Source organism: Rana temporaria, chromosome 9 (genome assembly GCF_905171775.1).
Source record: "Rana temporaria chromosome 9, aRanTem1.1, whole genome shotgun sequence".
Classification (NCBI taxonomy): domain Eukaryota; kingdom Metazoa; phylum Chordata; class Amphibia; order Anura; family Ranidae; genus Rana; species Rana temporaria.
In genome coordinates, this window is record NC_053497.1 from 83,795,566 (window position 1) to 83,812,176 (window position 16,611).

The following is a 16,611-nucleotide window of genomic DNA, read 5'->3' on the forward strand; positions in this document are numbered from 1 at the left end:
CCGTGGCGTTATCCGACTGGATCCTGATTGGGCGACCCTGCAACCTCCTCGACCACGAAGAGAGGCATAGCCTGATCGGCCTGAAGTTCCATGACATTGATCGGCAGAAAGGATTCCTCTAGAGTCCAGCGACCCTGGGCAGACTGGCCCCCCAACCTGTGAGGCTAGCGTCCGTCATAATCACCGTCCACTGGAAGGGAAGAAACGACTTCCCAGACTGAAGAGCCGAGGATCTCAGCCAACAATTCAGAGAGACTCTGACTAAGCGGCTTACCTGAATCTGGCGATCCAGAGAAAACTGAGATCTGTTCCATTTGGATAGGATATCCTTCTGCAAAACTCGAGTGTGTAATTGAGCATACGGTACTGCCTCGAAGGAGGCTACCATCAGGCCCAGGACTCGCATGCAAAAAACAGAGCGACGACCATTTGCGGGATGCCAACAGCTTCACCGCAAACTGAAGAGTCTGCAATTTTTCCAGGGGGATGAAGAATTCTCGCCTCCGGAGTCCAGAATCAACCCCAAGTATTCCAAATGCTTAGTCGGTACCAGGACCAACTTCTGGATGTTCAACACCCACCCGAATTCTTGGAGGGTCTGGCTGGCTATAGACACATCCACATTTAATTCTGAGCCAGAAGCTGCTCTCAGAAGAAGATCGTCTAAGTAGCCCAAGATGGCAATGCCTCACTGTCTCAGCAAAGCTAGAATCGGTGCGAGCACCTTGATGAAAGCTCTTGGTGCTGACGCTAGGCCAAAAGGGAAGAGCCACAAACCGATAATGGTCTTCGCCAATTACAAAGCGCAGAAACCTCTGGTGTCCTGCGTAAATTGGGACTTAAATGTCCAAGGACGCCAGAAAGTCCCCCGGATGGAGCACAGCCACCACCGAGCGAATGGATTCCATGCAGGAACTTCGGTACTCTCACAAAGGCATTTAGGTCTTTGAGGTCCAAGATTGGACGGACCACGTCCTTAGGGACCACAGATTCAAATAAAATCCCTGAAACCACTCATCCTGCAGAACCAGCAAAATTAACCCGGCAACTTAGAAAGTCTTGCACTGCCCCCAATAGGGCAGCCCAACGAGCTGGAAGGAGAGGGAGATTTGATGGAAAGAATCTGTTCGGTGGACAGGAAAGAAACTATCTTGTACCCCCGAAGAGACCACCTCGCAGACCCACTGGTCGGAGAGCAGGGGGGTCCAAAGAGTTGTGAACCTGCAAAGCCGTCCCCCCCCCCCCCACCCATGAGTCAGACGAGGGCAAAACTTCATGCGGTTGTGGGTTTGGTTGCTGGCTTGTTCGGCTTATGCACCCAGGGACATTTCTAACCCTCAGCTGAGCCTTTGTCAGCCTGGGAGGGTCTACCCGTGGGCCCTGACTGACAAAAATACTGCTTCTGCGTGGGAAAAGAAGGACCTGGTGATGAAGAATCATTACTTAATTGATATCCTGACAAACTCAGGGGTAAACATTTCTGCCGGCTGATTTCAAAATGGCTATGGGTGAAACAAATGCAATCAAAATCAGGAATGCAGAGGGGGGGAATGGGTTAGCTTCCTTTGAAAAGTCCACACGAGCCTCTGCTTCTTAATTTGGAAAACAGTTCTGCTTTTCACAAAACATCAAATCCCTTTAAAACAATCTCTGATAGAACTTATCAAGGAAAATGAGCAGTATACTAAAGAAATATTAACCGAAATACACTTTAATATTTCTAATCATAACATAAAATTTTCATTTTAGTTTCACGTCTATCACACTGGCTTACGTCGTGGCTCCTTCCCCTTGGTGGACTGAGGGAGAAGAGTGCTCTTACCTCCAGTGACATCTTTAATAATGTCGTCCAGCAAGGTGCCAAAAAGTCTCCCACCCTTGAAGGGTAAATCTGCCAGGGCTTTTTTGGATTCTTGGTCAGCAGACCAACATTTTAGCCAAATCAGGCGGTGCAACACCACCGCTGAAAAACAGGCTCTCGATATCAAGGGGGCTTCATCCAGGGTAGCATCACCGACATATACAAGGCCCTGGACCAACTGGTCAGCTAGTCTAATAAATTCAGGAGGGAACTGGTGCTCCTCCACAGTCTGGTGAAAAACCTTTGCCCATTCAGTGTGTGTCTGAGACACCAAGGTTGCAGCCAAAATAGGCCGCAATGCAGGGCCCAGTATTGTAAACATGGAGCGGGTCAGCGCCTCGGACCTCCTATGAGTATCGTCCTTGAAAGCAGGGGTCCCTTCTATAGGGAGAGTGGTTACCTTATTTAACCGGGCCACCGGGGGGTCAACTACCAGAGAAGCCCATTTTTTCAAAAGGCTGTCCTCAAAAGGGTAACGGACCGCCAGGCGCTGAGGAACCACAAAGGACTTCTGCGGCTTTTCCCATTCCTTATCAATGAATCTGTCAAAAAAGGACACACAAGGAAGGTCCCGGTCCACATCCTTCGACAACCCAGAACCGGGGTCCTGCGCCGCAGACGGACCCGGGTCTGAGTCAGTCAGAGCATTCCCCAGGAAATGGCGAGGGAGGGGGCGCTTGGTACCCCCCCTTACACCCGCATGCCGATTCCACCCTGGCAACAAAGTGTCCTTGGGAACCGCAGGTGCAGGAGCACCGACTGCCACCTTTGGCTTGTTTGGGGAAGAAGGAGAAGATACTGACTCCATTACATAGACAGCTCTCAGGGACCAATACAAGACCAGAAAGTCCCACCCTCCTTGCTGTGCTGACCGGGGGGGGGGGGGGGACTCACCAACCCAGCAAGAGACTGTTCAGCGCCACTGCCCACCCTCTGTACACAGCGTGTGTTGTGAGGCAAAAGTTGTGAGTAAAAACTGAGGAACAGATCTGTGAGGAGAATCGTGCTGCGCGCCATTCAGAAGCCAGCACTAGAGGTCAAATTGTCACAAAATGGCCGCCAGACGCCTTAACATTTGAAACATCGCGATGTAGATAAGGCCGAATGGGGTTTCCCTGAGGCAAAGCACACCCCCACAGATAAAGATGGGCCCAGACACCCCAGAGTCCCCCGGTGGGATAAAGATGGGCCCAGACACCCCAGAGTCCCCCGGTGGGAAACAGAGCCCCCCCCACAGGTGCGCTCCGGTAGCAGCGGTAGAGCAGCAGAGGGAAATGTGACAGAGCAGGAAAAGGGAGGATAGGAGAACCCCCTAAGCCCAGGAATGCCCAGCCGTGCCGACCCGCTGAGGCAGGAAGGACTGTACTTACCCGTCCATGCGTGGACCCGCTGGCGCATTCCTGACAGGTAGGGTTGTCCAGATACCGATACCAGTATCGGTATCGATACCGAGTATTTGCGGGAGTACTCGTACTCGCGCAAATACCCCCGATACCTAAATAGAATACTTTCCCCCCCCTTTCCCCCCCCCCCGCCGCTGCCGCCGCATCGAGGGACATTGCTGCATATGTGAGGGACATGGCTAGAGGGACATTGCTGCATATGTGAGGGACATGGCTGCATATGTGAGGGACATGGCTAGAGGGACATGGCTGCATATGTGAGGGACATGGCTAGAGAGACATTGCTGCATATGTGAGGGACATGGCTAGAGGGACATGGCTGCATATGTGAGGGACATGGCTGCATATGTGAGGGACATGGCTAGAGGGACATGGCTGCATATGTGAGGGACATGGCTAGAGGGACATTGCTGCATATGTGAGGGACATGGCTAGAGGGACATTGCTGCATATGTGAGGGACATGGGCTAGAGGGACATGGCTGCATATGTGAGGGACATGGCTAGAGGGACATGGCTGCATATGTGAGGGACATGGCTAGAGGGACATGGCTGCATATGTGAGGGACATGCTGCATATGTGAGGGACATGGCTGCATATGTGAGGGACATGGCTGCATATGTGAGGGACATGGCTAGAGGGACATGGATGCATATGTGGGGGACATGGCTGGATATGTGGGGGGACATGGCTGCATTTGGGGACACATTTAAAAAAAGTATCGGTATTCGGTATCGGCGACTACTTGAAAAAAAGTATCGGTACTTGTACTCGGTCCTAAAAAAGTGGTATCGGGACAACCCTACTGACAGGTATACAACGGTGTTGGGAGTAGCTGTCGGCCCAGTCCACTGTGAGTGAGACAATACAACAGCCCAGTTATGTGTGGACCCTGAAGCAACATGCCCACCGGCCACCCCAGGAGTCATGGGGTCGTTGCAGATCCAGCCCTTAGCTAAGGTGTGCTCATGCTCGCTGGGCGAAAAAAAAAAATGTGTTCAAGGCGCTGGGCCCAATAGGAGCCATGTCGTCCTCTGCTAGGCAGAAAAAAAAAAACTGAGGCTGCATGGTGGGTAATGTCCAGAGGGACCGCTCAACTGTTAAAGTAACATGTATTTAAATATCTAACATGTTCTGCCTAGTCCTCTCCTATGAACAGGAACATAACCCATATGTCAAGACTTGTGAAGGCTGGACGAAAAGAGAAAAGGATTTTGTGGCAAGTACAAAAAAATCCTATACACACACATTATATATAATTATACACACACACACACACACACTTTTTTGGGGATATTTATTATATCAAAAAGTAAAAAAACAAGCAGGGAGGGAAGACGACAGAGCAGAGAATGACAAAGCAGGGCTGCGAATGACAGAGGCACGTACCCTCCCCCCTGAAAACTGACCACTGTCCGGGCTCAGTAGCCATGATAAACCATGGTCAGTCCTCACGGCGGAGGGTATAGCCAGGCAGGATTAGACAGGTTTTTTTAGGCGATAGAAGGGGCCAAATTACACAGCACAAGCACTGTGCTGTAAATAATGCTTTAAAGCTGAGTTCCGGCCACAATTTCACTTTTTAAATATAAATACTCCGTTTTGTTAGGTTGTTACAGCATTTAGACGCTTTGTAAAATAGAAATTGACTGGGGCCATCTTAAGTGTGGGCATCATGAAACCAGACTGAATGACTTCCTGGATTTCAGCCTTGCAGATCTCGCACATGCTCAGTGCTGCACAAGCAGTGTCAGATCAGGTTTCAGCACCTGTGCTGTCCAAGTCACATGATTCTTTGAGACTGGGGAGTGCACAGACTCCTGGAAAGTTACACCCACTACATTCCCAGGAGTCTGTGCGGTGCATTAAGCACCTAGGTGCAGGAAGTGGGAAGATTAACTATTCTGCCTAGCAACAACACTTTGAAGGCATTTAAAAAATAAAATAAAAAAAAATCGTAAAGGACTAATGACATTTTTTTAAAACTACTGATGTAATGTTATATTTATGGGTGGAACTCCACTTTAAATAGGGAACAGGATCTGTTTTGTGTTTTCTTTAGGTCAACACTTTAAGGCATGCTTTGTCTCAGTGAAACCTTAAAGAACCATCCAATATGAGAGTTTCTTCTAACTCAATCACGTGTGTGCGTAAATCAGCTCTGTAAGCAACAAGCAATTTTAATGCTTACATGACTAAAGTGGTTTGAAACTGTTATTGTATATATTTTCTCATTACACAGCCCTTTCTAGTGGGTTTATTTTATATTTACATGAAGTTCCACAATGCTCCGAAAGATATAATTTGTATTTGCAAAGTATTTGAAGTGGCAGAAACACATATATATATTTCCCCTGTAAATCCATAGAAGATTGAAGATTTATTGAGCAGAAAATCTATTTTCCCAGTTTCAAAATAAAGTTGAAAAACAATACAAATACAGTGATCTTTTTCTTACCTGGTAAGGATATTCAATCTTCTTGTCAGCTTTCCCAAAATATCGAAGTCTGGATTTATGCATGATACGTACAAGCAGAGGAGGAAGTGGCATTTTTGACCTCCATCTCGGCTCCAATCTCTGTAGTGAACATACTTTGGACACTAAAAAGGAAAGAGAAAATTTGACATTTAGTATTAAAAGACAACATTTTCAGTCAAGGTTAGGACCAACTAATTAAAGAGCAGTCATTTTTGCATATTCTGCAGAGCATATCCTATCCCCATAATTGTTGGCTTAAATCAGGGGTTGACAAATTTGCTTGGAATCTAGGAGCCAGGTAAAAAAGTTAGGAGCCAGAAAACGAGCCCCGTCCCGACGAGCTTGCGTGCAGAAGCGAACACATACGTGAGCAGCGCCCGCATATGTAAACTGTGTTCAAACCACACATGTGAGGTATCGCCGCGATTGGTAGAGCGAGAGCAATAATTCTAGCCCTAGACCTCCTCTGTAACTCAAAACATGCAACCTGTAGATTTTTTTTAAACGTCGCCTATGAAGATTTTAAAGGGTAAAAGTTAGTCGGCATTCCACGAGCGGGCGCGATTTTGAAGCGCGACATGTTGGGTATGAATTTACTCGGCGTAACATTATCTTTCATAATATAAAAAAAAAAATGGGGATAACTTTACTGTTGTCTTATTTTTTAATTAAAAAAGTGTAATTTTTTCACAAAAGTGCGCTTCTAAGACCGCTGCGCAAATACGGCGTGACAGAAAGTATTGCAATGATCGCCATTTTATTCTCTAGGGTGTTAGGATAAAAAATATATATAATGTTTGGGGGTTCTAATTAGAGGGAAGAAGATGGCAGTGAAAATAGTGAAAAACAACATTAGAATTGCTGTTTAACTTGTAATGCTTAACTTGTAATACCAACGGCTCACCACCAGATGGCCCCAGCTCACAAAAAAAAAAACAAAAAAAAAACAACATTTTATTTTTTTTGTTGCCCCCCTTCCAAGCCAAGTCGCCAGGACCCTATTTCTAGTCGCCATGGCGACCTGGCGCCCGGGATTTGTCGATCCCTGGCTTAAATACAGCGTTCCTAAAATTCTGGACATAGACACACCATACCAAATGTTGCCATATGCTTCTTTGTCAGTGAACTTGACATAAAAATGAACATAGGATTTTTTGTACTCACCATAAAATCCTTTTCTCTGTCGTTCATGGACAGACACAGCTTCCTTAAATCTCGACAAAGTGGGAACATAACCTAAAGCATTTATTTTTTTTATATATTTTTTTCTTTTCTTCGGGACTGCGACATTGTGGCATTCAAATCTGATGCTTTTGTGGGCCCAGTGACCTTTTATACAGCGATCAGTGCTATAAAAATGCACCGATTACTGTATAAATTACACTGGCGCAGAGGAGGTTAACGCTAGGTGGCGATACAAAGGGTTAAGTGTGTCTAGGGAGGTGCTTGCCAACTGTGGGGGGTGTGTGTGGACTGACTGGGAGTATGCAGAGAACGCTGTTCCTGATCACTAGGAACAGACGATCATACTTTACTCCCCTGACAGAATGAAGATCTGCTTAATTTACACTGGCAGATCCCGTTCTGCCTCCCTGTGGAGCAATCACGGCCGCCGACCACGCGGATTGACACCGGCGCCGTACATGTGCCCACTGTATCCATTACATGACGCACCATACTGGTATGGTGGTTCACGCAATAGAGACCCGCCCTGCTGCGGTTTAACTGTGGCGGCTGGTCGGTGTAAGGCTTGCTAGAGTTCCCCCATAATATCAATGCATTGTAAGGCTTGCTAGAGTTCCCGCATAATATCATTGCTTGCAGAGATACATCCTTTAAAAAGGGGTTGTAAAGGTTCGTCTTTTATTTTCTAAATTGGTTTCTTTAAGCTAGTGCATTGTTGGTTCACTTACCTTTTCCTTTGATTTCCCTTCTAAATGGTTTTTTTTTTTCCTTTGTTTGAATTTCTCCATTCCCGTTTCTCCTCCGTAAGCTTTCCACCATCATCCGAGCGGTGGAAAGTCATTTAGAAAATCTTACTGCACACCTTACTGAGGAGGAACAGGAAGTGAGAAATTCAGACAAAGAAAAAAAAAACATTTAGAAGGGAAATGGAAGGAAAGGGTAAGTGAACCAACAATGCACTAGCTTAACCACTTAAGGACCCCCCACTGTATATGTACGTCCTCTTTTTAAACATGGATATCTCAGTAACGGCAGCAGCTGCTGCCACAACTGAGATATCCATGTTTTCAGCTGGCGGCCGTGTAAACGATAACGGCGGTCTCCGCGGCGGATTCGCCGCGAGATCGCCGTTATCGGTGGCGGGAGAGGGCCCCCCCCCCCCCTCCCGCCGCTTTTCCGCGCCCTCCGCCGCTTACCGGAGCCGTCGGTAGCGGCGGAGGAGATCCGATGCTGCCGCCTTGTGTGAGGACTTGAGTGAGGGCAAGATGGCCCCCACCCGTCCTCATAGCTCTGCTGGGCGGAAGTGACGTCAAAACGTCAGTCCCGCCCAGCCTCTTAAAGAGACAATTTTTTTTCTGTCATTTTTTTAAATGAAAAATTTTCCTTTTTTTTTTTTTTTTTTTTGCATTTAAGCCTAAATATGAGATCTGAGGTCTTTTTGACCCCAGATCTCATATTTAAGAGGACCTGTCATGCTTTTTTCTATTACAAGGGATGTTTACATTCCTTGTAATAGGAATAAAAGTGATCATTTTTTTTTTTTTTATATTTTAGTGTAAAAAATAATAAAATCAATAAAATTAAATAAGAAAACAAAAAAAAAAAATTTTTTAAAGCGCCCCGTCCTGACGAGCTCGCGCGCAGAAGCGAACGCATACGCAAGTAGCGCCCGCATATGAAAACGGTGTTCAAATCACACAAGTGAGGTATCGCCGCGATCGTTAGAGCGAGAGCAATAATTATAGCCCTAGAGCTACTCTGTAGCTCAAAAAATGCAACTTATAGAATTTTTTAAACGTCGCCTATCTAGATTTTTAAGGGTAAAAGTTTGACGCCATGCCACGAGCGGGCGCAATTTTAAAGCGTGACATGTTGGGTATCATTTTACTCGGCGTAACATTATCTTTCACAATATATAAAAAAATTGGGCCAAATTTATTGTCTTATTTTTTAATTCAAAAAGGTGAATTTTTTCCAAAAAAAGTGCGCTTGTAAGACTGCTGCGCAAATACGGTGTGACAAAAAGTATTGCAATGACCGCCATTTTATTCTCTAGGGTGTTAGAAAAAAAAAATATATAATGTTTGGGGGTTTTAAGTAATTTTCTAGCAGAAAAAAATGTTTTAGTCTTGCAAACACCAAATCTGAAAAACACCTGAGGTCTTTAAGTGGTTAAAGTAACCTATTTAGAAAATAAAAAAACAAAACAAACCTTTATAACCCCTTTAACCCAGAGCCGTTAGGATTAATTACACAGAAGCTAGGAACAGCCTTGCCAAATGTTATGGTGTACGAGCAGGGAACAACAGATAAGGCATGCGGTAGAAACAAGGTTTAGTTGATCACACAGAAAATAGATTGCTATGTTTTACACACGATGTACAATTGTGACGTACTGTATTGCTTGTATAACCTAATTACTTAAATACGATTGGCTGAGCCAAGGGCGTTCTTTTTCTTGTATGTTTTGATTAGGTGCATTGCGCACGATAAATAAAAGCCTAGTCTGATTCACCATACCCCTGCGCGTGTGTCTTGACTAACCGATGCATCAGAGAGCTCCATACATCCAGAAGTCCTAAAAGGCCCGGTCTAGTTGAACCACCAACCTCACAGTCGGCATGTGGTTAATGTAAAGAAAAAAGGGCTTAATAATACTTTGAATCTCATAATTGAAAGCATAGTAGGGGTGTTGACTATGATTGTTGTTTTGCTATTCAGACGTTCACAATCCTGCATTGACGCTGAGTCGACTATATCGATCACCGATGTCAACACGGCGCTCTTCCTTTCCTGGGGAAATGAAGGCAGAGCCTGCCTGGTGAATAAAGCCCCCCCACCGCAGTATGCAGTGAGATGGACACTGGAGCAGAAAGTCAGCTGATTGCCAGAGTGAAGGAGAGGCATCACTGGGAGGCACCGGAAGGAAGAAGAGAGGCAGAGACGCACTGATCATGGAAGGGAAAAATCGACTGACACTGAGGCCTCGTACACACGACCGGACATGTCCGCTGAAACTGGTCCGCGGACCAGTGTCAGCGGACAGATCCGATCGTGTGTACAGGCTAGCAGACAGATTTCCAGCGGACAAATGTTTCTTAGCATGCTAAGAAACATGTCCGCTGGAAAGCTGTCCGGCGGACACCTAACCAGCGGACAGATATCTCCCGAATGCGTAGAATGGATTCAGGACAGGAAGGCGTTTCAGGTCTTTCTTGAAACAGTCCACCGAGCGGCCCAGAACTAGTTTGTAAGAGTCTATTGCACATTTTGACAGTACTTATGGCAAAGAAGCCTTTCTGTTTTTCCTCCTAGATTTAAAGAACGCCCCTTTGTTCTCTGTAATAAACTGAACGTGAATTGCTTGCATCCCTCTTTTGGGATGGTCATGAGGATTACCCTCCCTAAATAGAATATTGCGCTAAGAGCAATTGGGGGGGGGGGGGGGTGGTGGTGGAGTTGTTCTGACTGCTTGAATTTTTGGATGAAAACCATCCGCAGTAATCGTATTGCATCGCAGAATCGAATCATTGACAGGATAATTGAATCTTGAGACCCCCCTAGAGCATAATAATCCTAATACTGTAGGACCAATCCCATATATGCATTTCAGTGTATTTGGCCCTTCTTTACCTGGCCTTGAGATCTTTAGATTTAATTGAACGGATACTATCTGTTTTGCTGATGCTCATGCCAAGTCGGCATTTTTCTAGTGTGTGTGTGTGTGTGTGCGCGTGTATACATTTTTGTTAGGGAAGTAAAATTGCATTACAGTACGATATTTAGTCATCAGATATATTGATGACTAAAATTTGTACACCAAACCTAATGGTTCTCAGTAAAGGGATAAGCTGACCTATACAGACTTTTTTTTTTCAGATTTGTGAAATAAAAAGTAAGGCCCTGGCTTTAGGAAACCGTATTTGTAATTTACTGTGGAATTTGAGTATTAATACATGTTCGATTCAGGAGCAGGTTTGTCCAGTCTTCCAGAAATCGGACATTACAAAGTCTGACCAGTGCTTTGAGAAATCTAGGGGCTACAAGTAAAAAAAATTGTGTTCGGAACATAGGTTAATTATCTGATTTAATTTGGCCACTCATGTGTAAAGTATGAATACATCTTTGTAATGGCTTTTGTGCCCTCATTACATATTTAGTTGGTGATGCATTTAAATATGGCTTGCAAGAAGGGGAAACATTGGGGTGTTCCATGCATCCTTGTGCAAGCAGTCCTATGTCTATTGGGATGCAGCCACTGCAATGACACAGCAGCTGGTCTCCAATTTGACAGCAACGTGTGTATATTTCCCCAAACTTACCTATTTGGCTGTCAGATTGGCACCAATGACTGTGCCAGCGCAGCTACTGCATCCCAATAGACATGAATGGGACTGCCTCCATGTTTGTTTAATGCTTGTTATACACGCTGTGGAACCAAAGGGGTTAATCCTCTGCATTGTGTAAAAGGCTGTTTAAGCCAGTCTTCTCTGATCCTCCCCTTCTACCTCTGGCCCCAATCCATCTTCTGCTCACGCAGAGCCTTGGGGGCATGCTGTACATGCTCAGCTTTAATGTGTATTGCGAGACTGGTGTGTATTTTACACACACACACACACACACTTTTGCGAGTGGATTTTGAGGGCTGGCGAGTGTGGGCTGCCTGGGGGGGGGGGGGGCACCGCCAGCAGCCTGGGTTTGTCGGAGCAATAGTAGGGGGAGGGGAGGAAGAGGAGAGCCACCGCCATCTGGCTGATCAATGCACGGGGAACATAACAGCTTTCATTTCAATAGCCATGTGTTCCCTGCCGCCATATACAGTCCCTCCCCCTTGTACGTGCACTTTGATAGACAGATCACCCGTCCCAGAATTGGACGGGTGATCTGTCTATCAAAGTGCCTGGCAGGGAACACACAGCTATTGAAATAAAAGCCGTTATGTTCTCCGCGCATTGATTAACCAGGCGGCGGCTCTCCTCTCTCTTCCCCTACAGGCCTACACAGTACACGGGTAGGCTGCACTGGCGGACACGGGTAGGCTTGTTAATATTTTTATAACTTAATTCTGCATAAAAAACATTTAAGTGTCATTTCATGAGATAATTTATGAGGGTGTGTTTAGGGGTGGGATTAGGCGCGGGGCATGGTAGGGGTTGGGCAGGGCAACTAGTGGCGAGTAACCCTTGAGGCCTGGCTAGCAGCTCAGGACTTGAAAATAGATATATCTCACAATGGGTGGCATGAAAGGAAGCCATCCCCTATTTACAACTGTCATGTAACCTGCTATGATTGATCACATGGTACAGACAGCGAGCTGGTAAACTAATTAGTCATAGGCTGTTTTTGATTGACACAGCCAGTGATGGATAGTGGAACATTCTGGCAGGATGTTACGGCCTTCACTTCAATGGACGAAAGGCCTGCGCAGCCTATAGCAGATTGAAGGAAAGGAAGCTGTTGGTGCAGATTTTTCTCTCATCAGGCAAGACTATTTACATTTTTAGGTGGACCCGATCGGGCCATCCATTGCCTACTATGGACCAGCGGATGTAAACAGACAAAGGGGGTTATTTACGAAAGGCAAATCCTCTTTGCACTACAAGTGCCCTTGAAAGTGCTGTCGCTGTAAATCCGAGGGGTAGATCTGAAATGAGGGGGAAGCGCTGACGATTTTATCATCCAATCATGTGCAAGCCAAATGCTGTTTATTTTCCTTGCATGTCCCCCTATGATCTACAGCGACTGCACTTCCAAGTGCACTCGCAGTGAAAAGTAGATTTTCCTTTAGTAAATAACCCCCATTGTGTCCATTTACACCCACCAACATCCGATCCTATCAACTAAAAACAGACTGATGGTGGTCCGTTCCTCATCAGTCTTCCAGATCAGTCGGATGGAAATGGACAGGTGTTCGGTTTACATCCGACCACACATAAAGGAAAGCGGACTGTGTCATAAGTGGAGAAGACACGGACCTGTCATCAGCGGGTCTGCTGTCAGAGTCCCCCCAAATAATAATGAAACCAGGATTGGAGCTTTGCTCTTCAAATGTTGCACACAACTTTTTCACTGTGGGGGACCCTGGGCCTAACTTTTGAGCATACATACTTTCACACTTTCAAGTAAGAAGTCGCCATTGACGGGACCACTAGAAAATATAGGGAGAGCCATCTCATACTTTGTGTTACAGGTCCTATCACTGGCGAGGATATCTTTCCAGCAGGAAAATAGATAGCAGTATGAACCCATCTTTTTTTTTTTTTTTTTAACTATATCCATTTTATTTTTAGTAGATGGTACATTGCAGTCATTGTAATAGTTAACAAGTCCTTTTCATGAGAGAAGTACAAAGAGTTGTCCTCGCACCATGAGAGTCGTAAATGTGAGTCTCAGAAGAGGTCAGCAATGGCAGCTTTCTGGTTTGTCAATTTTGTTTCATTCAAATGATAGGAACTTTCTTAAAGCAATACATTGTATTCAAATGAAAATCTTCTGAATAGAATTGTGCTGCCGTGTGAAGAGCACATCAATCTAGAAATGTGGCTTTCCCCGGGGTTCTTGAGAAAATAACATTTTAGTTAGGTTCAAAGCGTGACTTGTATTGACAACTTTGTAGTTTTTATTGTACAATTTCCATTTCCTTGCAATATTTACAGCTTTGTAAAAGATGATTAATTTTATGTCTTGTAAGCAGAAAGCGCTGCACTGAAAATAGCCTTTTTTTTTCCTTTTGACATGCTAGTGCACAATAATTAGTATATGCATTGTGTTGGGAAGGAATCATGTGTGCGGTTATCAGTGTATTGTGCATGCAGCCAGCATTGAATGCATGGTGTACTATGCGATTTAAATTTGTATCAATCCACTGAAGCTGCAAATTGTCTCTCTGATGTTCTACTTGCAACCACGGTTGTGGTCTTTGTTGCTGTAGTCGCCTATGTGTCATAGTAATTGGTTAATCTTGTTCCCATAATTGCAGTTCTTTCTGAAGAGCAATAGAAGAAATGCGGCATTTCCATGATGGGGAAACTGCAGTATTTATAGCCTTTGGTTTTATGACCATAAGAGAGCATATCTGATGGAGCAGAAATGGTCAAGCTGACTCTTGTTTAGTCTCTCCTTCACCCGAGACATCCACTGCTTGGAGCTTGCTTGGCAATGTCCCATGGTAACCCACAATGCAGTGCGGTTTGTTGACATGCTGTGAAGTCAGGTCTGTATTGGGAAACATGAAAGTCTTGCATACATAGATCGTGTGCTCTCACTGCCCAAGTGCAATTGTCTCCACTACCCCGCTGGTCTGGGCTCACATTGTAGTGGGCATGAGCATGCATAGATTCTGCCATCTGTTAGCCAGACCACAGTGATCCCTGCTTATGTGCTTAATGAGCACTCCATGTGTACAAGAAGTTTTTTTTTGTGCTTGAGCACAGTCAGCGATTGCACTTAAGCGTTCAGGAGCATGGTACAAGCCAAACGCATTACACAAACAACCTGGACTTTGGAGGTAGACTGTGATCAGTCATGATTCATACACCTAGTGTGAGTTTACCCCAATGCCAGATTTTATGTGTTTAGTCAGCATTTGTTCCCTGTATACAGTATAACACCCGGATATTTGGATTAGATCAGTGTCCGATTCTGTTCCAGTGTGGCACACGTAGGCACAACTTTGCATCTAAAACACAGGATTTGAAACCCTGTACTAGAGCTGCACGATTAATCGCGGAGAATCGTTATCGCGATTCTCCAGCCCCCACAATCTCACCTGCTGAATTTGGCGATTCTCAGCGTGCACATTATAAGCCGGATGCTGCTGTGGAGTGAGGCTGCCTGTGTCCCTGTGTTGGAGCGGAGGGGAATCATCGGCCGCGACGGAGCCAGCGTGAAAACGCAAATGGCTCGGAGATACCGAAACTGACGTCAGCCCCCAATGCTGTGGATGGGCAGCAGGAGTATTCTTCCCAAGGGACAGTGCACCTGCTAGTACAAGGCAAGCCTGTACATGTCACACAGGCAAGTGTAAGCTTGCTAGTATATCATTTATATATTCTCTCTGGCAAATGGTTTTATATTCTCTCTGGCAAATATCAATATATCTCTCTCTAAAATAATTAAAGTATCACCGTCCCTGTGAGTTTGCACGCAGAACGCATACGCAAGTCTTGCCCGCATATTTAAATTACGTTAAGTTTTTGAGAATCGTGAGAGAATCGTGATCTTCATTCTAAGCAAAAGAATTGTGATTCTCATTTTTCCCAGAATCGTGCAGCTCTACCCTGTACCGATCCTGCCTAGTGTTTTTACCCAATTAAAATGAACATTGAAAAAGATGGTGAGGTTGATTTACTAAAAGGCAAACAGTCTGTGCACTTGCAAGTGCAGTTGCGCTGGATGTGAGGGGAAGCTCTGAAATGAGGAAAAGCTCTGCTGATTTCTATCATCCAATCATGTGCAAGCAAAAATTATGTGGGATTTTCCCTTTAATTTTTATCCTCCTCCCCTTGCATGTTCCCCCTCTTATTTAGAGTAACTGCACTTGCTGTGAAGACCATTTGCATTTAGTAAATCAAAGCCATTGAGTTTTACAGACAGAATGAGAACTGCTTGCATCATAGCAGACTTGACCCCAACCGTTCATAGCGGTGTACACAAGCTGTGGCGTGCCCCTTGAAATGTTCCACATTTTGTCATGTTACAACCAATAATGTAAATGTATTTTATGTGATCAACCAACACAAAATGGCACATAAATTGTGAAGTTGAAGGATAATTTTTTTTTAAACAAATATCAAAGGAAAATACAAAGTGTGGCATGTAAAAACGTCCCATGTACATGAAGCCCAACCGATCCCACAATGTCAGCCCCCGATTCAGATTCGTCCATTGGCTCGGGTGCACGCGCCACCATTGCAACCAAGGAAAACCACAGCCAGTTACCTAGTCGAGCTGTGCTTTCCGATTGGCCCGATCATCTTATGGGACACAGGTTTGCTGCTCACATCAGCATTCAAATGACAATACACGTGTGCAGAGGTATTTAGTTTTCCCACAGTTCGCCGTCAGTCAATGTATGGCGGTTGCAAACTATTTGCTTCACCGTGCCTCTATGTAGTTCCAGTCATGCTGTTGACTCAATGGTGTTTGGCTGTATCAACCACGGGCATGTCTGCCTCTCTATCAGCATTGCCTGTTAGGCCCCTTTCAGACGGACGGATAGAATGGTGCTTTTAGCTGCGGATTTTCTATTTTTCTACCACAGCTAAAAGCACACAATGTTTTCCTAGGGCCCCATTCACACACAGCGTTTGCGCGCGATTACGTTACATGCGGTTTGGTGCGAATAGAAAAAATAGAATTGAATGCGTCCAGGTGCGATGTAGCGCAGCTATATGCACATAACCGCAGGTAATCGCAGTCTTTTTTGTCAACTGCGGATAGCAGCGTTTTAGAATTCAAGGGACCCAAACAAAAAAAATTAAAATGGTTGCTATGGAAATGAATACCGCAGCTAAATGCGGCCGCAGTTAAACGCACGTAAACGCATGTAATCGCAATGTGCAAATGCAGCTAATCGCAGTGCCTGGAGCCTTGAATTTCACAAAACATTTGTAGTGCTTTTAACTGCGGCAAAACAGCCGTCCGTCTGAAAGGGGCCTTACCGCTCTGTGATAGTTAGCTGG

The 16,611-nt window shown here is 45.3% G+C and overlaps 1 protein-coding gene across 1 annotated transcript in view; it reads right to left on the minus strand.

The window, feature by feature from the left end:
• The window catches only part of RADX (RPA1 related single stranded DNA binding protein, X-linked), a 98,321-nt gene that overhangs the window by 70,917 nt on the left and 10,793 nt on the right, over nucleotides 1-16,611 (minus strand). The window contains 1 exon segment of the mRNA XM_040323822.1: nucleotides 5,723-5,865. Coding sequence (XP_040179756.1) covers nucleotides 5,723-5,865 — 143 coding nt within the window.